This window comes from Vulpes lagopus, chromosome 1 (assembly GCF_018345385.1).
Source record: "Vulpes lagopus strain Blue_001 chromosome 1, ASM1834538v1, whole genome shotgun sequence".
Taxonomy (NCBI): domain Eukaryota; kingdom Metazoa; phylum Chordata; class Mammalia; order Carnivora; family Canidae; genus Vulpes; species Vulpes lagopus.
In genome coordinates, this window is record NC_054824.1 from 96,509,875 (window position 1) to 96,527,500 (window position 17,626).

Consider the following 17,626-nt stretch of genomic DNA (forward strand, 5'->3'; position numbering starts at 1 on the left):
TGTAAAACTAAATGAGGTGATGGATATGTTAACTATCCTTATTGTGAAAAACACTCTTATATACATGTATCAAAGCATCATGCTGTATACCTTAAACTTACACAATATGTCAACACTTCTCAATAAAGCTGGAAAAACTTTTTAAATAAAATTGAAAAAAATTGTAGTAAATATATACAATGGAATACAACTCAGCAATAAAAAGGAATGAAATATCAGATGAATCTCAGATAACTGAGTAAAAGAAACCAGACCAAATAGGAGGGGTTATGAAGGAAATGAAGACTCTTTCAAAGGTGGTAAATGTGTTCACTATCTTGATTGTTGTGATGGGTTTAATGGGCATATATATGTGTCAAAATTTATCAAATCATCCACTTTATTTTTCTAAGTAGGCTTCATGCCCAATGTGGGGCTTGAACTCACAACCCTGAGATCAAGAGTCACATGCTCTATCACATGCTGTACTAAGTCAGCCAGACACCTTTCAAACTTACTTTAAAAACATGGAGTTGAAAAAAAAAAAAAACAAAAAAAACAAAAAAAAACATGGAGTTGACTGTGTGGCCTTATATCTCAATAGTTTTTTTAAAGGTACATAGTAATTTTTTATGATTCCCTGCCCTAACCAAAATTTTGGTTAGCCAACTGTATGAGTCACCTCAGGCGGCCATAACAAACTACCACTGATTGAGTGGCTTAAATGATAGAAATTTATTTTCCAGTATCTCTGGAGGCTGAAAGTCCAAGATCCAGGTCTCAGCAAGGTTGATTTATGTTGAGCTCTCTCTTTTCCTGGCTTGCAGACGGCTGCATTCTCACTGGGTCCTCAAGTGGCCTCTCCTCTGGGCACACCCAGAAAATGTCTTGCGTCTCTTCCTTATCGTATACCAGTCTTATTGGATTAAGGCCCCTTTCTTATGACATTTTTTAATCTTAATTACCTCCTTGAATTTCTTATGTCCAAACACAGTCACAGTGGGAGGACTTCAACATATAAATTTTAATAGTAGATACAATATGGTCCATAACATCAATCAACTACAGGTCCCAACTATGTCAAATGAGAGGGCTTCTGCTCTACTAACTCATTCACTCCCTAAACACTCTTAGCACCATTTCAATAGCACCTGGCAATGTCATCCGTGCTCTCTGAGGGGTATCTGCTCTTCTCTACCCATTACCTGGAAATAATGAAACCTATACTAAATAAAACTATTAAATCAGCATTTCTCTCATTTCATATCCATTATCATAAGGCTACGACTATTTCAGTGCAAACTCATTTATATAACAATACTCTAGAACTTCCTTAGAATTCTATCTGCAATTTGTTCTGGATTTTAGTTACCCATTAATTGCAAACACAATGAGTATCAACTATTACTACTAATCACTGTAATAAACAGATGAATCACTGAAACAAATGTACAAACTTTTTTATTAGAGACTCAAATACAAATTAAGTACAATATAAAATATTAAGCCTTCATAAAACAGACCATAACCACTTTAAATCACCTATTTCTAAAACAAAATTAAAGAGAAATCTAGAAATAGTCCAAAATCAAATTACTTTTAAATACTTATCAACATCAAAATTATTACAAAATGCTCAAAGAAATTTAATTAAAAAATGAACAAAGACACTAGAGAGATTCCTGCTATCTACTAAAATCAATTAAGGAATTAAAATTTAGTATGATTTCTATTCATTCACAAATAAAAAGCACCTCATTTAAAAAAGACAATTATCTGCTTCACCCCAAGGTTGTGAGAACTGTTTACTTGACTTTTATTTTTATTTTTTTTTAAATTTTTTTTTTAATTTTTATTTATTTATGATAGTCACAGAGAGATAGAGAGAGAGGCAGAGACACAGGCAGAGGGAGAAGCAGGCTCCATGCACCGGGAGCCCGACGTGGGATTCGATCCCGGGTCTCCAGGATCGCGCCCTGGGCCAAAGGCAGGCGCCAAACCGCTGCGCCACCCAGGGATCCCTGTTTACTTGACTTTTAATTTTAATATGGCACAACAGGTTTGACCAGTGTAAGCAATAGAACTAAAAATATTTAAATGTTCTTTACAGACTCTTTCTGTTTTGCTTTATGAACAAAGGGATCATATATTTAAAAGTTAAAACATTACAATATCATTAATAAGGTACATAGTAAAATAAAAATATACATTAAAAATTAAGTCTTTTTCTTTTATTGAATGGGAAACTGATCAGACTCATGTTATACTTTCCCTTTTAACTCTGGAAAAAAAAAGTTTTATATTTCATATTACTGTTATAAATCCAATTCTAAGAATCTGCACCCAAAAAAGTACCAAGGAAATAGTATAATATCTTAAGCTTATATTGTATCTGAAAATACTTATAAAAAGTGGAACCAGACTTGTATTAAGTAGATAACAGGAAAATACTATTACAGTGTTTACATATTTAAAATAACCCAAAACAAAAATAAAGATCCACACTCAAGAATGGCACCCCATTGTTCAAGAATAAAAGTTCTTTGCATATATGCAAACCAGTGTGTGGCTAAATGTTTTCCGAAAACATGCATATTATGAGGCCTTGCATAATTAAGCTTATAGAACCAAACTATATTGTGTTTATATCAACTGACATGATTGGACATTTCTGCACATCAAGAGAGTTAAAGCTCTGGTATCTGTTGTTGTTTAAAACTAAAGATGAAATTCAAATAAACTCAGGATTTCACTAGAAATTTTAGGTATCTCAGCAACCTCTTATACTTCCTGTCATGAAATAAATGGATTCCAAGATGCAATTATTCTTTTAAATTTTTAATTCCTATAAGTGCTCTTTAAAATCATTTTAGTAAAATCACATTTCTTGGAGAAAATTTACTCAGAGTTCTGAATGACTTAGTCATTTTCTACAAGCAGTCTTTTTGCTCCAAGTGGTAGAGCTCTAGCTCTGTCAGAAGTTTTTTTTTTCTTCTTTTGAAGAGAATGAAAAATGCACAAAGATGTTCCTACTGACTCACTAAATATAAAACTAATAGTGTATAATAACAAATTTTGGAATGCAATAACTTTTAAGTTTTCACAGTTTATTACTACTAACTAGGTATAACATCAGGCAAGTCACATAATTTCTCTGTACCTTAGTTTCATTTTTAAAGCAAAGAGATTAAAATAGATAATCACCACGATTCCTTCCAATTTTCCCATGGTAGGATTCTGTGCTTCTGGAGGAATATCTCATTGATATATTGAATTTTCTATGTACCAAGAAAACTGATATAAACTAAAATAGCACAGCTAAGCTAATCCTCTCCTGTAAGAAAAAACACAAGGACCACGTAAACCTCAAACTTCCCAAACTTTACTAGACCCATTCTCTCTTTAGCCAAACCAATGAATAGCCCATGACATAACACCAAATATCTTAATTACATAAGTTATTTTAAATTACGCTGTAAACCTATTAAAATATATTAAGCCTATGCCACAATTTTCCTGTATTCTAATTTACATTATTTTCATTCAAAATAATCTGTACAGTTAAGGTAAGGAGCGCTACTTAGTATTCTTGCACTTCAAAACACTAGTAAGGTGAAATCAAATGAAGAGCAGAATATTAACTATTATCATAATCTGCCAATTTTAAAAGTACACTAATACCATTTATGGGCTAGAAAAACAAGCCAAAGGTAAAAAAGGAAATCTGGCTGACAAATGCTGATGTTCAAATAAATTTAGTTGTGTTTTGCCATTTCTTAGAAAAAGAGGGGGAAGATAATCAGCAGAAACCTATTTAGGCAATACTGAACCGTGACATTTCAAGAACTTTTATGAGAAATTAATGTACCATGAAACAATACTTTGGTATTAGTGCAGAGCAAGTTGGGTTTTTTTTTGTGTCTAACTATGGGCAGCAAATGAGGCACTTAATTGTAAAATAGAAAAATAGGGTATATTTAAGAAGAAATTCAAAATCATTCATAAAAGATTAGCATTATTCAAAAAGTAAAAAATTCTATTTGTATTTAACATGCATTCAACGTTACACATGCTTCATTTGGGAAAATTCTGAGTGTAAGATGGCTGTTTCATTTATAAGTGAGAGAAAGTATTTCCTTTTAAAGAAACTCTAGATTTCTGAGAATGAAATCCAAGTCTTCTCAACCTGAGTGCTACATATTTGTAAACCACAAAAAATGCATCTTACCCATGCTGGAGAAATGTTTCTAGCTATCAACAAAGTATAACATGTGATCCCTGACTTTATTCTTGAAGGATCAAAAGTTTTTATTTTATAGAACTTCAAAGAAAGGGATCTAGTGACTATAACAGAAAAATGAATAGATATTTAGCACCTAAATTTAGAGAACACTTAAGTATTGCCATAGTTTTAAATAGTTGTATGTCCAGAGATCAGGGGAAATCAGCTATGCGTTGTTCAATGATACTATACCATTCTCAAAGATTAATATATCAAGCTTCCTTGATTTGCAAATGCATCCATCTCTAACGTTCAAACACAGTATTATCATTTCTTCCTGAAGTTACAGATATATATTCTCCCTAACAAGAAATAAGTGAGGTTTATTTTTTCTTAACCACCGTTAAATTCTCTTCCAAATGTGGCACTTTTTCAGAGATTTGGATAGAAAATAGTCCTTTAAAAAAGTCATTCATACTCTACCACTATTATTTTAAATGTCCTTCACTGTGAGGTCAGAGGTCATAAAATGAAGTAAATGGCCATAGACCTGCTGAAATACATAAGCAAATATAAAGCAGGGTCAGAGAAGATGAACATATGGTAATTTCTCACAATATGTTGGCACATAAATGCTTATCTGTAGGGTAAAAAAAGCACTGAATGAAATGATAACGTCTGCTGTGACATTATTTCAAGCAAATGGAGTCTAGCATCTGCTTCCTTCACATCTGAGAGAAATATTCTAGTACTGCCTCTTTAAGTAAGCTTTATTTTAATTCCAGATGGAACACTTTGCTTCATATGTTAAAACTGCTACATGACATTAATTAAAGTTTTCTATGAGACAATTGTATTCATTTCCTCTGAAACATCCTAAAATCTTACCTTTTCTATCTGCTGATCAGAAGGCTTTCCTTACTCATAAGGGAGGAAAAAAAGGCTTAAAAATATATGTTCTCATTCCAAGGAGGCTGGAAAATTTCTATAGTTCACAGTCCTGGTTTTTGTCATCTACACTCACTTTAACAAATTGCATTCCTTACTACACAATTAATTTACTGACATACAGAAAAATCTAAATTATCTTATTTATATCTTTAAGGTAAATTCTTCTATTTTCTCGAAGATACTCTAGTTTATTTTTGAAAGGAAATGAGTACATTAAAAAACACGGAACACTGTTGATGCAATTCAGTTGTTAGGAAATAAAGTGCATATAGCTTTTAATATAAATATTGTTTGATAGATTACAGCTAATAGCTAATAAAATCAAAATGAAGATTCAGCCCAGTATCTAAAATATGGAAAACATGAGACAAGAATACAAATTCTATATAAATAGTAACAAAAATGGGGGTGATATCTCCTTAAAAAAAAAAAAAAGGCAACCGAAAATGTTTAGAGTTAAATAGTAGATTCTGCTTCCCAAGCAACAACCAGATATGCTACACGGTAATACCAACATGCAATATCTGAAATGTGGAATCACAGTCTGACTGTTGCCCTTGAACGTCAGCATTTAATTTACAATTTTCTGGTGCCTGGCTTATTTCATCTTGCAAAGTAGGAGATATGCCATGAGGATCACCTACAGAAGCACCGTCAGACAAGGCATCCAACTTTTCAGGGGAAGGAGCTATGTGAAGCTTACTGTCTCCTGCCCCTTCATCAGAACTTGTCTTCTCATCAGCATCTTCCAGCTGTTGAACTGAAGTTAAATACTGCTCAAGTAGACTATTATCCTGCTCAGTGTTAAAGCTTTCCTTACTCCATTCACCGTGTTCATCACTGACATCCCCTACACCTGACTCTTTACCATATCTGACTGTGTCAATGGAATTCCCCATTATGGAACTTTCACTGCCTTCTGTGGAACTTTTTTCAAAATCCAAAGAATCCTGCAAACAGTGAACTTGCTCCGTTAGGGAAGAATGAAAACCAGAGTCTGGAAATTCTGGTAAGGATTTCTCTTGAGGGGCCTCATCAGGAGCAATGAACCAATCAGAATTTTGTTCAGCAGAGGGCTCCTGACTTTGGGTGAATAACGGAAGTTTAGGTGGTACTAGGGTACTTGATATAGGAGGAACATCAGTATGCCAGGAACTGAGACGCTGATCCACCATCTGCTGCCAAGCTTGCAGAGACCTTACCTGCAAACCAAAGGATATAGTTTTATTTATAAAATGAAAATCATGCCTGTTTTACAATGTTCTTTAAACTTTTTTTCAAACACTCATGGAGTTGGTAAATGGCAGATGGGGCAACTGGAGTTAGAAATGGCCTGACTCCCCTTTTCCCCTCCACAGCACTCCCAGCGTAAACAAACTGGCACAAGCGACTCACATCCTTGGTAATAAAAGGTCCTAACGAAAAGAGTCAGGATGGGCCAAAGAAATTCTCTTGTTGCCACTGGAAAAACTATCAGAAGCACAAGAGTCTGTGACCAAGGGGTCAATAATGTACTCAATATAAACTAAAGTCTTTTGAATAAGACAGATTAGAGCCCATAAGTAGATTCTCTAAAATAAAAATCTCATTGTAGATACCCATTTAGATAGAGTTTTTAAGTATTATCTAACATATAGCATATAGAACTCTACAATATCCCAAAATGCCCTGGGTTCTTGATAATATGACCTTTAGATTTTTAAAGTACAATCGAAATCACACAATTTTACAATTAAATCTGCAACAACAAAGCAATATGTAGAATTTTGTAGTTTCTCTTTGACTACCCACCCAGATAATTACTGATAGCAGTTTGGTGTGGGTCCTTCCAGACCCCTCACTGTGTTTTCAAATACACACGGAGTTTTAAAAATCAAGCAGCAGCTTAAGTGCTGGCAACTTGCTGTTATTCTAGAGATCTTTCCACATCAGTCCATACTGTTACCTTATTCTTTTTAACTGTTCCACAATGTTCCATGATGTTGTTATTCTATAATTTATTTAACCACCCTCCCTAGTTACTTAAAAATCAGTAACTATTTCTTAATTTTGTAGGTAAAATTCTGTAATAACAAGTTGTTTTATAAAGATATTTCCAAGACATTACTGTCAAAAAATATTTGAGGAGATAAAATAACAGTAAAACTGATTGTCTGAACTGTCCCTGAAGTATGTTATTACAGAATTTAAGCTCTCTCTCACAAGAAGTCACATGCACTTTTTAGGACATGCTTATTGTAGCCATCCTACACCATTTCAGTCACTTTTCATTCAAATATTCCCAAAAGGTAAAACAAGATAGATGGCTATATGAAACTTTGAGTTTTTTTTTTTGTTTTTTTTTTTAATTTTTTTTTAATTTTTTATTTATTTATGATAGTCACAGAGAGAGAGAGAGAGAGAGAGAGAGAGAGAGAGGCAGAGACACAGGCGGAGGGAGAAGCAGGCTCCATGCACCGGGAGCCTGATGTGGGATTCGATCCCGGGTCTCCAGGATCGCGCCCTGGGCCAAAGGCAGGCGCCAAACCGCTGCGCCACCCAGGGATCCCGAAACTTTGAGTTTTTTCTACCTATTGGGAAGGTCTGACAACATCCCTCATTTTAGTCACTTTCCTTCATCTTTACAGTTCTTTATTTCTCTGGTTAAAATTATGAAAATATTTTTCTTTAGATTAAATAAAATGTAACAAAATTCACTGTCCTGGTTCAGAGTTAGTGGCAAAGAACATAGACCACACCTTTAACCTTGAGAAAAGGTGCTTAATATGCCTGACTACTCTATGATTAATCTCAATAAATCTAGAATTTTTTTCTTGGTTCACACATTAGGTAAATCAGCAGGAATGGGTTTACCTGGTTCCAGAGGAATCTGACAGCCTCTTCTTGCACAAATTTTTTAATACGTTCTTCATCTCTTTCTTTTCTTAATCTACAATAATTCAAAATCCATTACTGACACAAGGAAGGTGCTTTGACTTGTGCCTATTGTTAAAACTAATAAATCTATGTGCTGTAAAGAGATTAATAGTCCAATAACATCCTTTTCCACTTTTAGACTACCTAAGCTGAAACTTAGAGTAGCTTCCCTCTCAAGTGGAAGCTATTTTGAGACACCTGGCTGGCTCAGTCTTAGAGCATGTGACTCTTGATCTTGGAGTCATGCGTTCAAGCCCCATGTTGGGCATGGAGAAAAAAGAAGAAGCTATTTTTTTCATTTATACAGCAGGCTCAGAAGATAGCTTCCCATTGCTGTCAATAAATGTTTTTTGCCTTCCTCTTTGAAGAACTCCTGCCATCCTATAAATTTCTCCAAATTCTTTTTCAAGTACTGGCCTCCCCCAGAATCTGCCCGCATTCACTGAAATCTCAGCACCAGTCTCTCTCTGCTTCATTCCCATCATCAGTTCTGGAGACCTCAACATTCACATGGATGACCTGACAATAATCCACCCCATGTCATTCTTTCTCATAGTCTCACTCTTATTTTTTTTTTTTTTAAGATTTTATTTACTTATTCATGAGACACACACTGAGAGAGGCAGAAACACAGGCAGAGAGAAGCAGGCTCCATGTTGAAGCATGATGTGGGACTCGATCCTGGGACTCCAGGATCACACCCTGAGCTGAAGGCAGATGCTCAACCGCTGAGCCACCCAGGCGCCCCTCATAGTCTCACTCTAGACCCAATCATTTTGACTACACCATTTTCAAGAACAATTTCAAGCACCCACACAAACCTCCCATCCTTCCAGTTCACTTGCTCTTGCACCCCCCTCCCCGCAACAATCTAGACATCCAGGCTCCATCCAGACCTCCAAACCAACGATCCCTACCTCTTCCTGTCTTTCCTTTTACCTTTTTTAAATTCCAAGATCCACTGTTGTAATTATCCCCTCCCAAATCTCTCCAGCTACTTTGCCCTTCCCTCTCCCCCTGACATACTCACCTGGAAACAAACATTCCTGGAGGGACCAAATTAACCATGTCCAAATTCGAACAGAACAGCTGAGAGTTGGTGATGTAACTCATACAACCCGACCTATTGTTTTACACTTTAGTTTTTCCTCATACAGTCTAATAATACTCCACTCTCCTTCTAGGTTCACTTCTAAGATGAATACCTTACCCCTCACATCTTTCATAAATCTCCTACACTCTCACCCCCCTCCTCATTTTCAAATGTTGACCAAGTCTTCTGTATCATTGAAAAAAGAGAAGCATTCATCCGACAGAACTTGTCCATTCCTCCCATCAAGCCCATCACCTTACCTGCTTCTGCTGTCACTTCTACCTCAGGCCACTCCCTCTCCTCCTGCACTGGATCCCTTCTTTGACCTTCTCAAGAACTTCAACTTCATACTTCTCCTTTCTTTCCTCTGCACCATCAGTTTTCCCTTCTTTATTGAATCAATTCCATCAACACATAGACATGTTCTACATCTCCCATCTTTAAAAAAGAATCTTCCTTAACTCCAGATTCTCCTCCAGCAACATACCCCAAACAGGGTCCCCCCCCCAAAAAAAAAGAACTAGCTACACTCACTCATCACCTCTCCTTCACTATTCAATGCATTCCAAACTGCCTGATTTCCGAAGCTGCTCTTAGGAAATTCACTGGGCAGGAAAGGGTTAACTCAGCAGGCTTGGTGTGTTCAAACCCTACACATTCCAACAAGAAGACAGGCTTCGACTGTCTCCCCGACATGACTGGACATGACATCCAAGCCCATGGAATACCCTGCTTGATAAGAGTATCTGTGAATGTGGGGTTTGGGGCCAAACTAGATAGTTTACGCTAACAGTCATTTTGACTACATTGAATACATGTTTTGTTCACCTAGAGCCCTGATACAGACACTGTTATCAGTCTGACCCTGGGTAGGAGCTAAGTAGTTAGGTCAGTCATACGGGTACTCCATAAAAACCCTGCATGTCAGGGCTTCAGTGAGCTTCCCTGGTTGGCAATACTTCTGCGTTGTCACACGTCACTGCCGGGAGACTCAAGCCCTCTCTATACAACACCACTGGAAGAAGACACCTAGAAGCTTGTGCCTGCTCTCTGGACTCTGCCCTAAGCACTTTTCTTTGCTGACTTTTATCTGTATCCTTTCACTGTAATACACCGTAGTCATGAATGGAATGGCTTCCCTTAGTTTTGTGAGTCTGTTTAGCAAATCATCAAACCTGAGGATAGTCCCAGTACAGTCACCAATAATCTCCAGCTTCTAAATACATAATCCTCTGTCATCCCTACAGTGTCTCTCTTCTCTCCCAGAACATTTCCCTATCAAAGTGGACACACACACTCTCTCCGTCATCCTATCACACTGGTTGTCCCTTCTCAGTCTCTTTTACTGCCTCCTCCCTCCCACTTGATAATGTTAATAAATACTGCTAGTTGCAATACTCAAAATAAATTTATGAACTCCTAACTTTCCTGGCTGGAAGTCAGTAAAATGCGAGTCACAGAAGTGAGGAATAACTCCTACCACTGCCCCAGAATTTTAGTCCCTTTTAAAGCCCCACTCCTTACTTTAATTCTATGCACCTACTGGGTTCTATGTAGACTTTCTCATCTTCTCATTCCTATACTTAATCAGTTTTTCCACATTTTCTGTACCTATGTTTATAAATATCGATACCTATATCAGTTTTTCCACATTTTCTGTACCTATGTTTATAAATATCGATAAGACAAGCAATTGTCGACATGTATTGCTGTGATGCATCAATGCACCAACTGCCATGCTTGCAGTGTTGATGTGAATGGCAGTTTCTGTTCTCAAGATGCTTTCAGTATGTTATAGGAGACAAGGAAACCAAGAATGGCAACACAGGATGAAGTGTCCTGACCACAACAGCAATGGTTCAGCACTCTGACTGAACTGTAACATTCCGACACTCCCGAATCAACAAGACAGCACCTAACCAAGGACTTTTGACCTACCTCCTTATTTCATCAGTTAAGCAAACAATGTGTTCCTGCATCCTGCGCAGCCGAATTTCATGACGCACGTCTTTAGCTTGGGGGTTGTAGTTCCTGGCATAAAAGCCCCGCCAACAGGCCTGAAGTTTGGTGGCTGCTTCATTCAACTTTTGAAGGGCAACTTTATCTTGTCCCAAAGCAACAGATCTCTGGGTTAAAACTCCACAGGCAAGTCTCTCTGAAGCTGATTGAGACATGGTTTCTTCATGGTCTGGCTGTGTATGGAAGACACTGTGTCCAACTGACTCAGGAAAAGATGTAAGACTGTGGGTGTCATCCTTCAAGACAGCACTAGTTACTGTTGGCTCTAGACAAGGTAATAGTCCACCCTTCTCATTTACCTCTGTGCTGATGACACTTTCCTTCATTTGAACAGAATTCTCATTTGTAGTCCAAAAAGCCTTCTCCTCTTCCTTATTAAAGTCCTGGTGTTCCAGCCCTTTCACAGATTCATCTCCAACACCATCATCTTCTAGGCCCAAGTTAATGCCTTGTAGCCTCAGCTCAACTGTAGGTGATACTGGAGAGAGTCCTGATGCAACTGGCATAAAAGTAGACTCTGAAGAGAGAAGACTACAGTTTAACTTGTCCTCATCTGTCTGTATGTCTTCCAAGTGCAGGTCATTTCGAGAATATCTTGTATTGTGTGCAGAGGCTGGAAAGTTATTCTTAACAGCACATAATTGATCATCATTACTGTTAATCCCAACCCAAGAATTGACTTGGATGACAGGCTCTAGAAGAATCAACAAAGTATCATTGAAACTACTAAATATTTCAAAGTGTTTCTATAGTTGTATCTTTGTAATGAAATCTAACCCCTAAAATACAGTAAAATGCAATAAAATGCTTTGGTGATTTCCTCCAATATGCCTAAAACATCAAACCAAAGACGTTTTAAAAAGTGAATTCTTTTTTTAAGATTTTATTTATTTACTCATGAGAGACACAGAGAGAGAGAGGCAGAGACATAGGCAGAGGGAAAACAGGCTCCCTGTGGGAAGCCTGATGCAGGACTCAATCCCAGGAACCTGGGATCACGACCTGAGCCAAAGGCAGATGCTCAACCAATGAACCACCCAGGAGCCCCAAGAAAATGAATTTTTGCAATAATCTTAGAATAATTAAAGTATCAGGTCAATACAAAAGGTAGCAACTCTGAATGTTTTTTAAAAACTAGAAATAAAGCACAGTGAAGGAAACAATCAACAAAACTAAAAGGCAACCTACAGGACTGGAGAAGATATTTGCAAATGACATATCCAATAAGAGGTTAGTATCCAAAATATATAAAGAACTGATACAACTCAGGCAGCCTGGGTGGCTCAGCAGTTTAGCCCTGCCTTCAGCCCAGGGTGTGATCTGGAGATCGAAGATTGAGTCCCACTGCAGGGAGCCTGCTTCTCCCTCTGCCTGTGTCTCTGCCAATCTCTCACTCTCTCTCTCCTGCATCTCTCATGAATAAGTAAATAAAAATCTTAAAAAAAAAAAAAAAAAAAAAAGAACTGATACAACTCAATACACCAAAAATAAATAATCCAATTAAAAATCAGAAGACACGAATAGACATTTCTCCAAAGAAAGCATCCAGATGGTCAACAAACACAAGAAAAGATGCTCAATATCACTCAAATCAAAACTACAATGAGATATCACCTCACAACTGTCACAACTGTCACAATAGCTAAAATCAAAAACACAAGAAACAACTGATGGCAAGAATGTGGAGAAAAAGGAACCCTCATGCACTGTTGGTGAGAATTGCAAAATGGTGCAGCCATTGTGGAAAATAGAATGATGTTCCTCAAAAAGTTAAAAATAGAACTATCCTATGATCCAGTGATCTAACTACTAGGGATTTACCCAAAAAATACAAAAAATGGGATGCCTGAGTGGCTCAGTGGTTGAGCATCTACCTTTGGCTCAGGTCACAATTCTGGGGTCCTGGGATTGAATCCCTCAACAGGCTCCCCATAGGGAGCCTACTTCTCCCTTTGCCATGTCTCTGCCTCTCTGTCTCTCATGAATAAATAAGTAAAATCTTAAAAAAAAAATACAAAAACACTAATTCAAAGGGACACATGCACTCCTCTATTTACTGCAGCATTATTTATAATTGCCAAATTATGGAATAGCCCAAGTGTCCATCCCTAGATGAACGGATAAAGAAGCTATGAGATATATGTATATAATATATACACATACACACAATGGATTAATATTCAGGCATTATAAGGAATAAAATCTTGCCGTTTCCAACAACAATGGATGGATCTAGAGAATATACTGCTAAGTGAAATAAGTCAGAGAAAGACAAATACCACATGCCACTCATATGTGAAATTTAAGAAACGAAACAGATGAGCAAAGGAAAGAGAGAGAACGAGACAAACCAAGAAACAAACTCCTAACTATAAAGAACAAACTGATGGTTAGCAGAGAAGAGGTGGGTGGAGGGATGGGTCAAATAGGTGATGGGGATTAAGGAGGGCACTTATCAAGATGAGCACTGAGTAATGCATAGAATTGTTTAATCATCGTATTGTACAACTGAAACTAATATAGCAATGTATGCTAACTATAACCGGAATTAAAGTAAAAAACGTTAAAAAGTTACCAGTGACAAAAATAGTAATACTTTAAAATATAGTTTTACATGTATGTCTGTACATATACCATACATATAAGACCTAAATGTTCACTTAACAAACCAAAAATTATGAAAATATGTACTTTTTTCTGTTTTATGGTACTCAACAGATTGAACTTGGAGAAAAAGGATCAGAGATCAGTTAATTTCATACCGCTTTCCTGGACTATCTGGCCATCTTGAACAGGGCTTGAATGCTCAGGTACAAGGGGTGCTCTTGTTTCAACAGGAGCAAGAGGAGCTAGCTCTTCACTCTGGCTTTGGTTCATCAACTGTCTCTGGTGAAACCTAAAAAGCCAATAATCTCTGATGTCATTTAACACAAACCACAAATACAAAGTTTTCCTGCTTCTTACTTATATAATACTGTCAAAAGGTAGACATTTACAAGTTTTCAAAGTAGTTATCTTTAATCACCACCAAATTACAAAGTCTCGCTTGAAAGCATTGGATAGTAAGGTTAAGAAACTTAGTTATTTTTTTTAAAGATTTTATTTATTTACTCATGAGAGACACAGAGAGAGAGAGAGAGGCAGAGACACAGACAGAGGGAGAAACAGGCTCCATGCAAGGAGCCTGATGTGGGACTTGATTCCGCGTCTCCAGGATCACACCCTGGGCTGAAGACGGCACTAAACGGCTGAACCACCCGGGCTGCCCAAGAAACTTATTTTTAACCACAATCACATAGACACACACGTGCGTAAACACTCAAAGGCAGTATCTCTGATAAAAAGAAGTGATCTAGTTTCACTTCTTAACGTTAGTATTAAAAAATCCATATGAGGTTTCACTCACATGTGGAATATAAGAAACAGCGCAGAGAATCATAGGTGATGGGAGGGAAAACTGAATGGGAAGTCATCAGAGAGGGAGAAAAACCAGGAGAAACTTTTTTTTTTCAAGATTTTATTTATTTATTCATGAGAGACAGAGAGAGAGAGAGAGGCAGAGACACAGGCAGAGGGAGAAGTAGGCTCCCTGCAGGTAGCCTGATGTGGGACTCAATCCCGGATCTCCAGAATCACGCCTGGGCTGAAGGCAGGCACTAAACTGCTGAGCCACCCAGGGATCCCCCAAGAGAGACTCTTTTTTTTTTTTTTTTTTTTTTTTTTTGAGAGACTCTTAACTATAGGAAACAAACAGAGTTGCTGCAGGGGAGGGAGGTAGAGGGGTAAATAGGTGACAACTATTCAGGAAGGCGTGTGATATGATGAGCACTGGGTGTTGTACACAACTGATGAATTACTGAACACTACATGTGAAACTAATGATGTACTTACTATATGTTGGCTAATTTGATTTAAAAAAATAAAAATGAAAGTAAAATAAAACTCATATGAAACACCTACATTAAAGGGCAAATATATATTTTTTAAAAATCCCAGTGTCAGGGCACCTGAGTGGCTCAGTTCGTTGAGTATCTGACCCTTGATTTTGGCTCAGGTCATGATCTCAGGGTCATGAGATCAAGCCCTGAATTGGACTCCATGTGCTCAGCACAGAGTTTGCTCCAGATTCTCTCTCTCTCTCATTTTCTTCCTCTGCCCCTACCCCTACTCATGCTAATAAATAAAATATTAAAAAAAAGAAACAAAAAAAAAAGGAAAATCCCAGGCTCCTATACTGCTTGACTCTCACTACTCAGGAAATTAACACTGCAGCTGCTGCAGAGCAAGCTTGACGGCACTGCATGATTAGTTCCCCAACAGGACTGCTGCAGCGACAAGGGGTCCCAGTGCCCAGAAATGGGGGTCATAGCACTTCATTCAGTCCTACTTAACCCATGCAGGAAAGACTCAGAATTACTTTCACTTATGATTTCCTCAGCTGCTATAAATAAAGAGGCTTACCTCTGTTTGCTCAGAATCTTCTCTAGTTTGGCATCCTCTGCAGTTTGAAGACCCAGTGTGGAAGTGAGAGGACAGACTGTAGCCAGATACTGGACAAGCTGGATATGCTGGCCTGGCCGATATGCTCTCCCCTTGCCTTGACTATAGAGCCATTCAGCTTTCAAGCTGGATTTGGAGAACATACAGTAGAGACGACATCAGCATAGACAAGATATATTTTGAAGCAACAATGATCTTCCTTCTTAATTTACAGCATCACTGGATGACTTATAAATAAAATTCAGTTAAGTTTTTTTAAAAAAATCTTTCCTTCTGATTCATTCCTTTTACCCTTTATAATGTTTTAAACCTTTTTCTTGCTTAGAGGGCACTTCCACAGAGTTGCATTCATTGTTCTAAATATCTTTAAATTATTTTCAAAGAATCAATGAGTATTTTCTCTCTTCACTATCAAACTAAAGTACTTAAATACATCAATTATATTTAAATCCAAAGTTCATGACAGTTAAAGAAATGCTAATTGGTCACAGCTGGAGGATGCTAGTGAACCATCAACTCATCATTTTTATTTATTTATTTTTAAAATATATTTATTTATTCATTAGAGAGAGAGAGAGAGAGAGGGGGGGCAAAGACATAGGCAGAGAAAAGCAGGCTCCATGCAGGGAGCCCCATGTGGGACTCGATCCTAGGCCTCCGGGATCATGCTCTGAGCCAAAGGCAGACGCTCAACCGCTGAGCCACCCAGGCGTCCCTAGTATTGTAATTATTTCATTAAGAGCCCTTATCTTTTAGAGATATATGCTGAAATATCCACAGTTGAAATTACATGTAAGTTTGAGATTTGCTTGAACATAATATAGAAGAACAGGGAGTGGATGAAGGTACAGATGACAAGGTACAGATGAGTTACAAACTGTAGAAGTTGGATAATGGATTCATGGGAAGTCATTACACTACTTTTACTTTTGCATATAAATTTCCATTTTTTTAAAGATTTTATTTATTTATTCATGAGAGACATAGGCAGAGGGAGAAGCTCAACTTGAAGTTGAGGTTGGATCATTTTGGTATTCTTTTTCTATTTTTATAGCATTAACTCAGCATTATAAATAGTTTGAAAATTACTTTCAACCCACAGCCCTTTACTTGGACTTTGATATTAAGTTACCGACATCATACGAACTCTACAGTTCAAAACTGTCAAGCCACCCAAGTTCTATTATGGACTAAAAAAAAACTGGACCAATAATAACTGGTAAAATCATGCGAGAGTCATGGTGTAAATAAAATAAAGTGAGATTAGTTTTACGTGATTTGCCAATATCACAAGAAAGGAAAAACTTTTCCACAATGAGATATGAAGCATGCCTAGCTGATTAACTGAAATCATGAACTCTCAAACTTAGTCTAAGGATAAAAATTTTATTCTACCCAATAAAAATATTTTGAAGTATTTTTTCCATGAACGAGTCCATGTATTAAATAAAGATCAGGGCGCCTGGATGACTCAGTCAATAAGCATCCAACTCTTGATCAGGTCATGATCTCAGGGTTATAGGATCAAGCAAGCCTTGCCCTTGGCTCCACAATGGGTATGGAGCCTGCTTAAGATTCTCTCTCCCTCTGCACCTCCTCCCACCCACACTCACTCACTTTCTCCCTATGGACTGACATTTGGGTTGTTTCCAAATGTACCAAATAGCTCTGAAATGTTTGCAGCTATTATGAGTAAAGCTACTATGAATATGCTTGTGTATGTCTCTTGGAACACATAAGCACCTATTTCTGTAGGGTATATACCAGAAGCCAGATTGCTAGGTCATAGGGTATTTGACTATTTAGCTTCACTAAATATGCCATTTTTTCAAAGTAGCTGCACCATTTACACTCTGAGAACAGAGTATGAGAGTTCCACATACTCATACTCCACATACCCATCAACACTTAATATTGTCTGTCCTTTTAATTTTAGCTACTCTGCT

The 17,626-nt window shown here is 37.3% G+C and overlaps 1 protein-coding gene across 4 annotated transcripts in view; it reads right to left on the reverse strand.

The window, feature by feature from the left end:
* Positions 1 to 1,902: 1,902 nt before the first annotated feature.
* CEP97 (centrosomal protein 97) overlaps positions 1,903 to 17,626 on the reverse strand; it is a 41,264-nt gene continuing 25,540 nt past the window's right edge. For 2 of the 4 annotated variants that reach the window (XM_041722502.1, XM_041722576.1), the window contains 5 exons: positions 15,642 to 15,806; positions 13,943 to 14,076; positions 11,100 to 11,697; positions 8,006 to 8,081; positions 1,903 to 6,354 (listed from right to left, as the gene is read on the reverse strand). In XM_041722502.1, the coding sequence (XP_041578436.1) occupies positions 5,650 to 6,354; positions 8,006 to 8,081; positions 11,100 to 11,697; positions 13,943 to 14,076; positions 15,642 to 15,806 (1,678 nt within the window). In that variant the 3' untranslated portion in view covers positions 1,903 to 5,649. Of the gene's footprint in view, positions 6,355 to 8,005; positions 8,082 to 11,099; positions 11,875 to 13,942; positions 14,077 to 15,641; positions 15,807 to 17,626 lie in introns of all 4 variants that reach the window. The other 2 variants (XM_041722391.1, XM_041722451.1) reach the window with 1 other exon arrangement.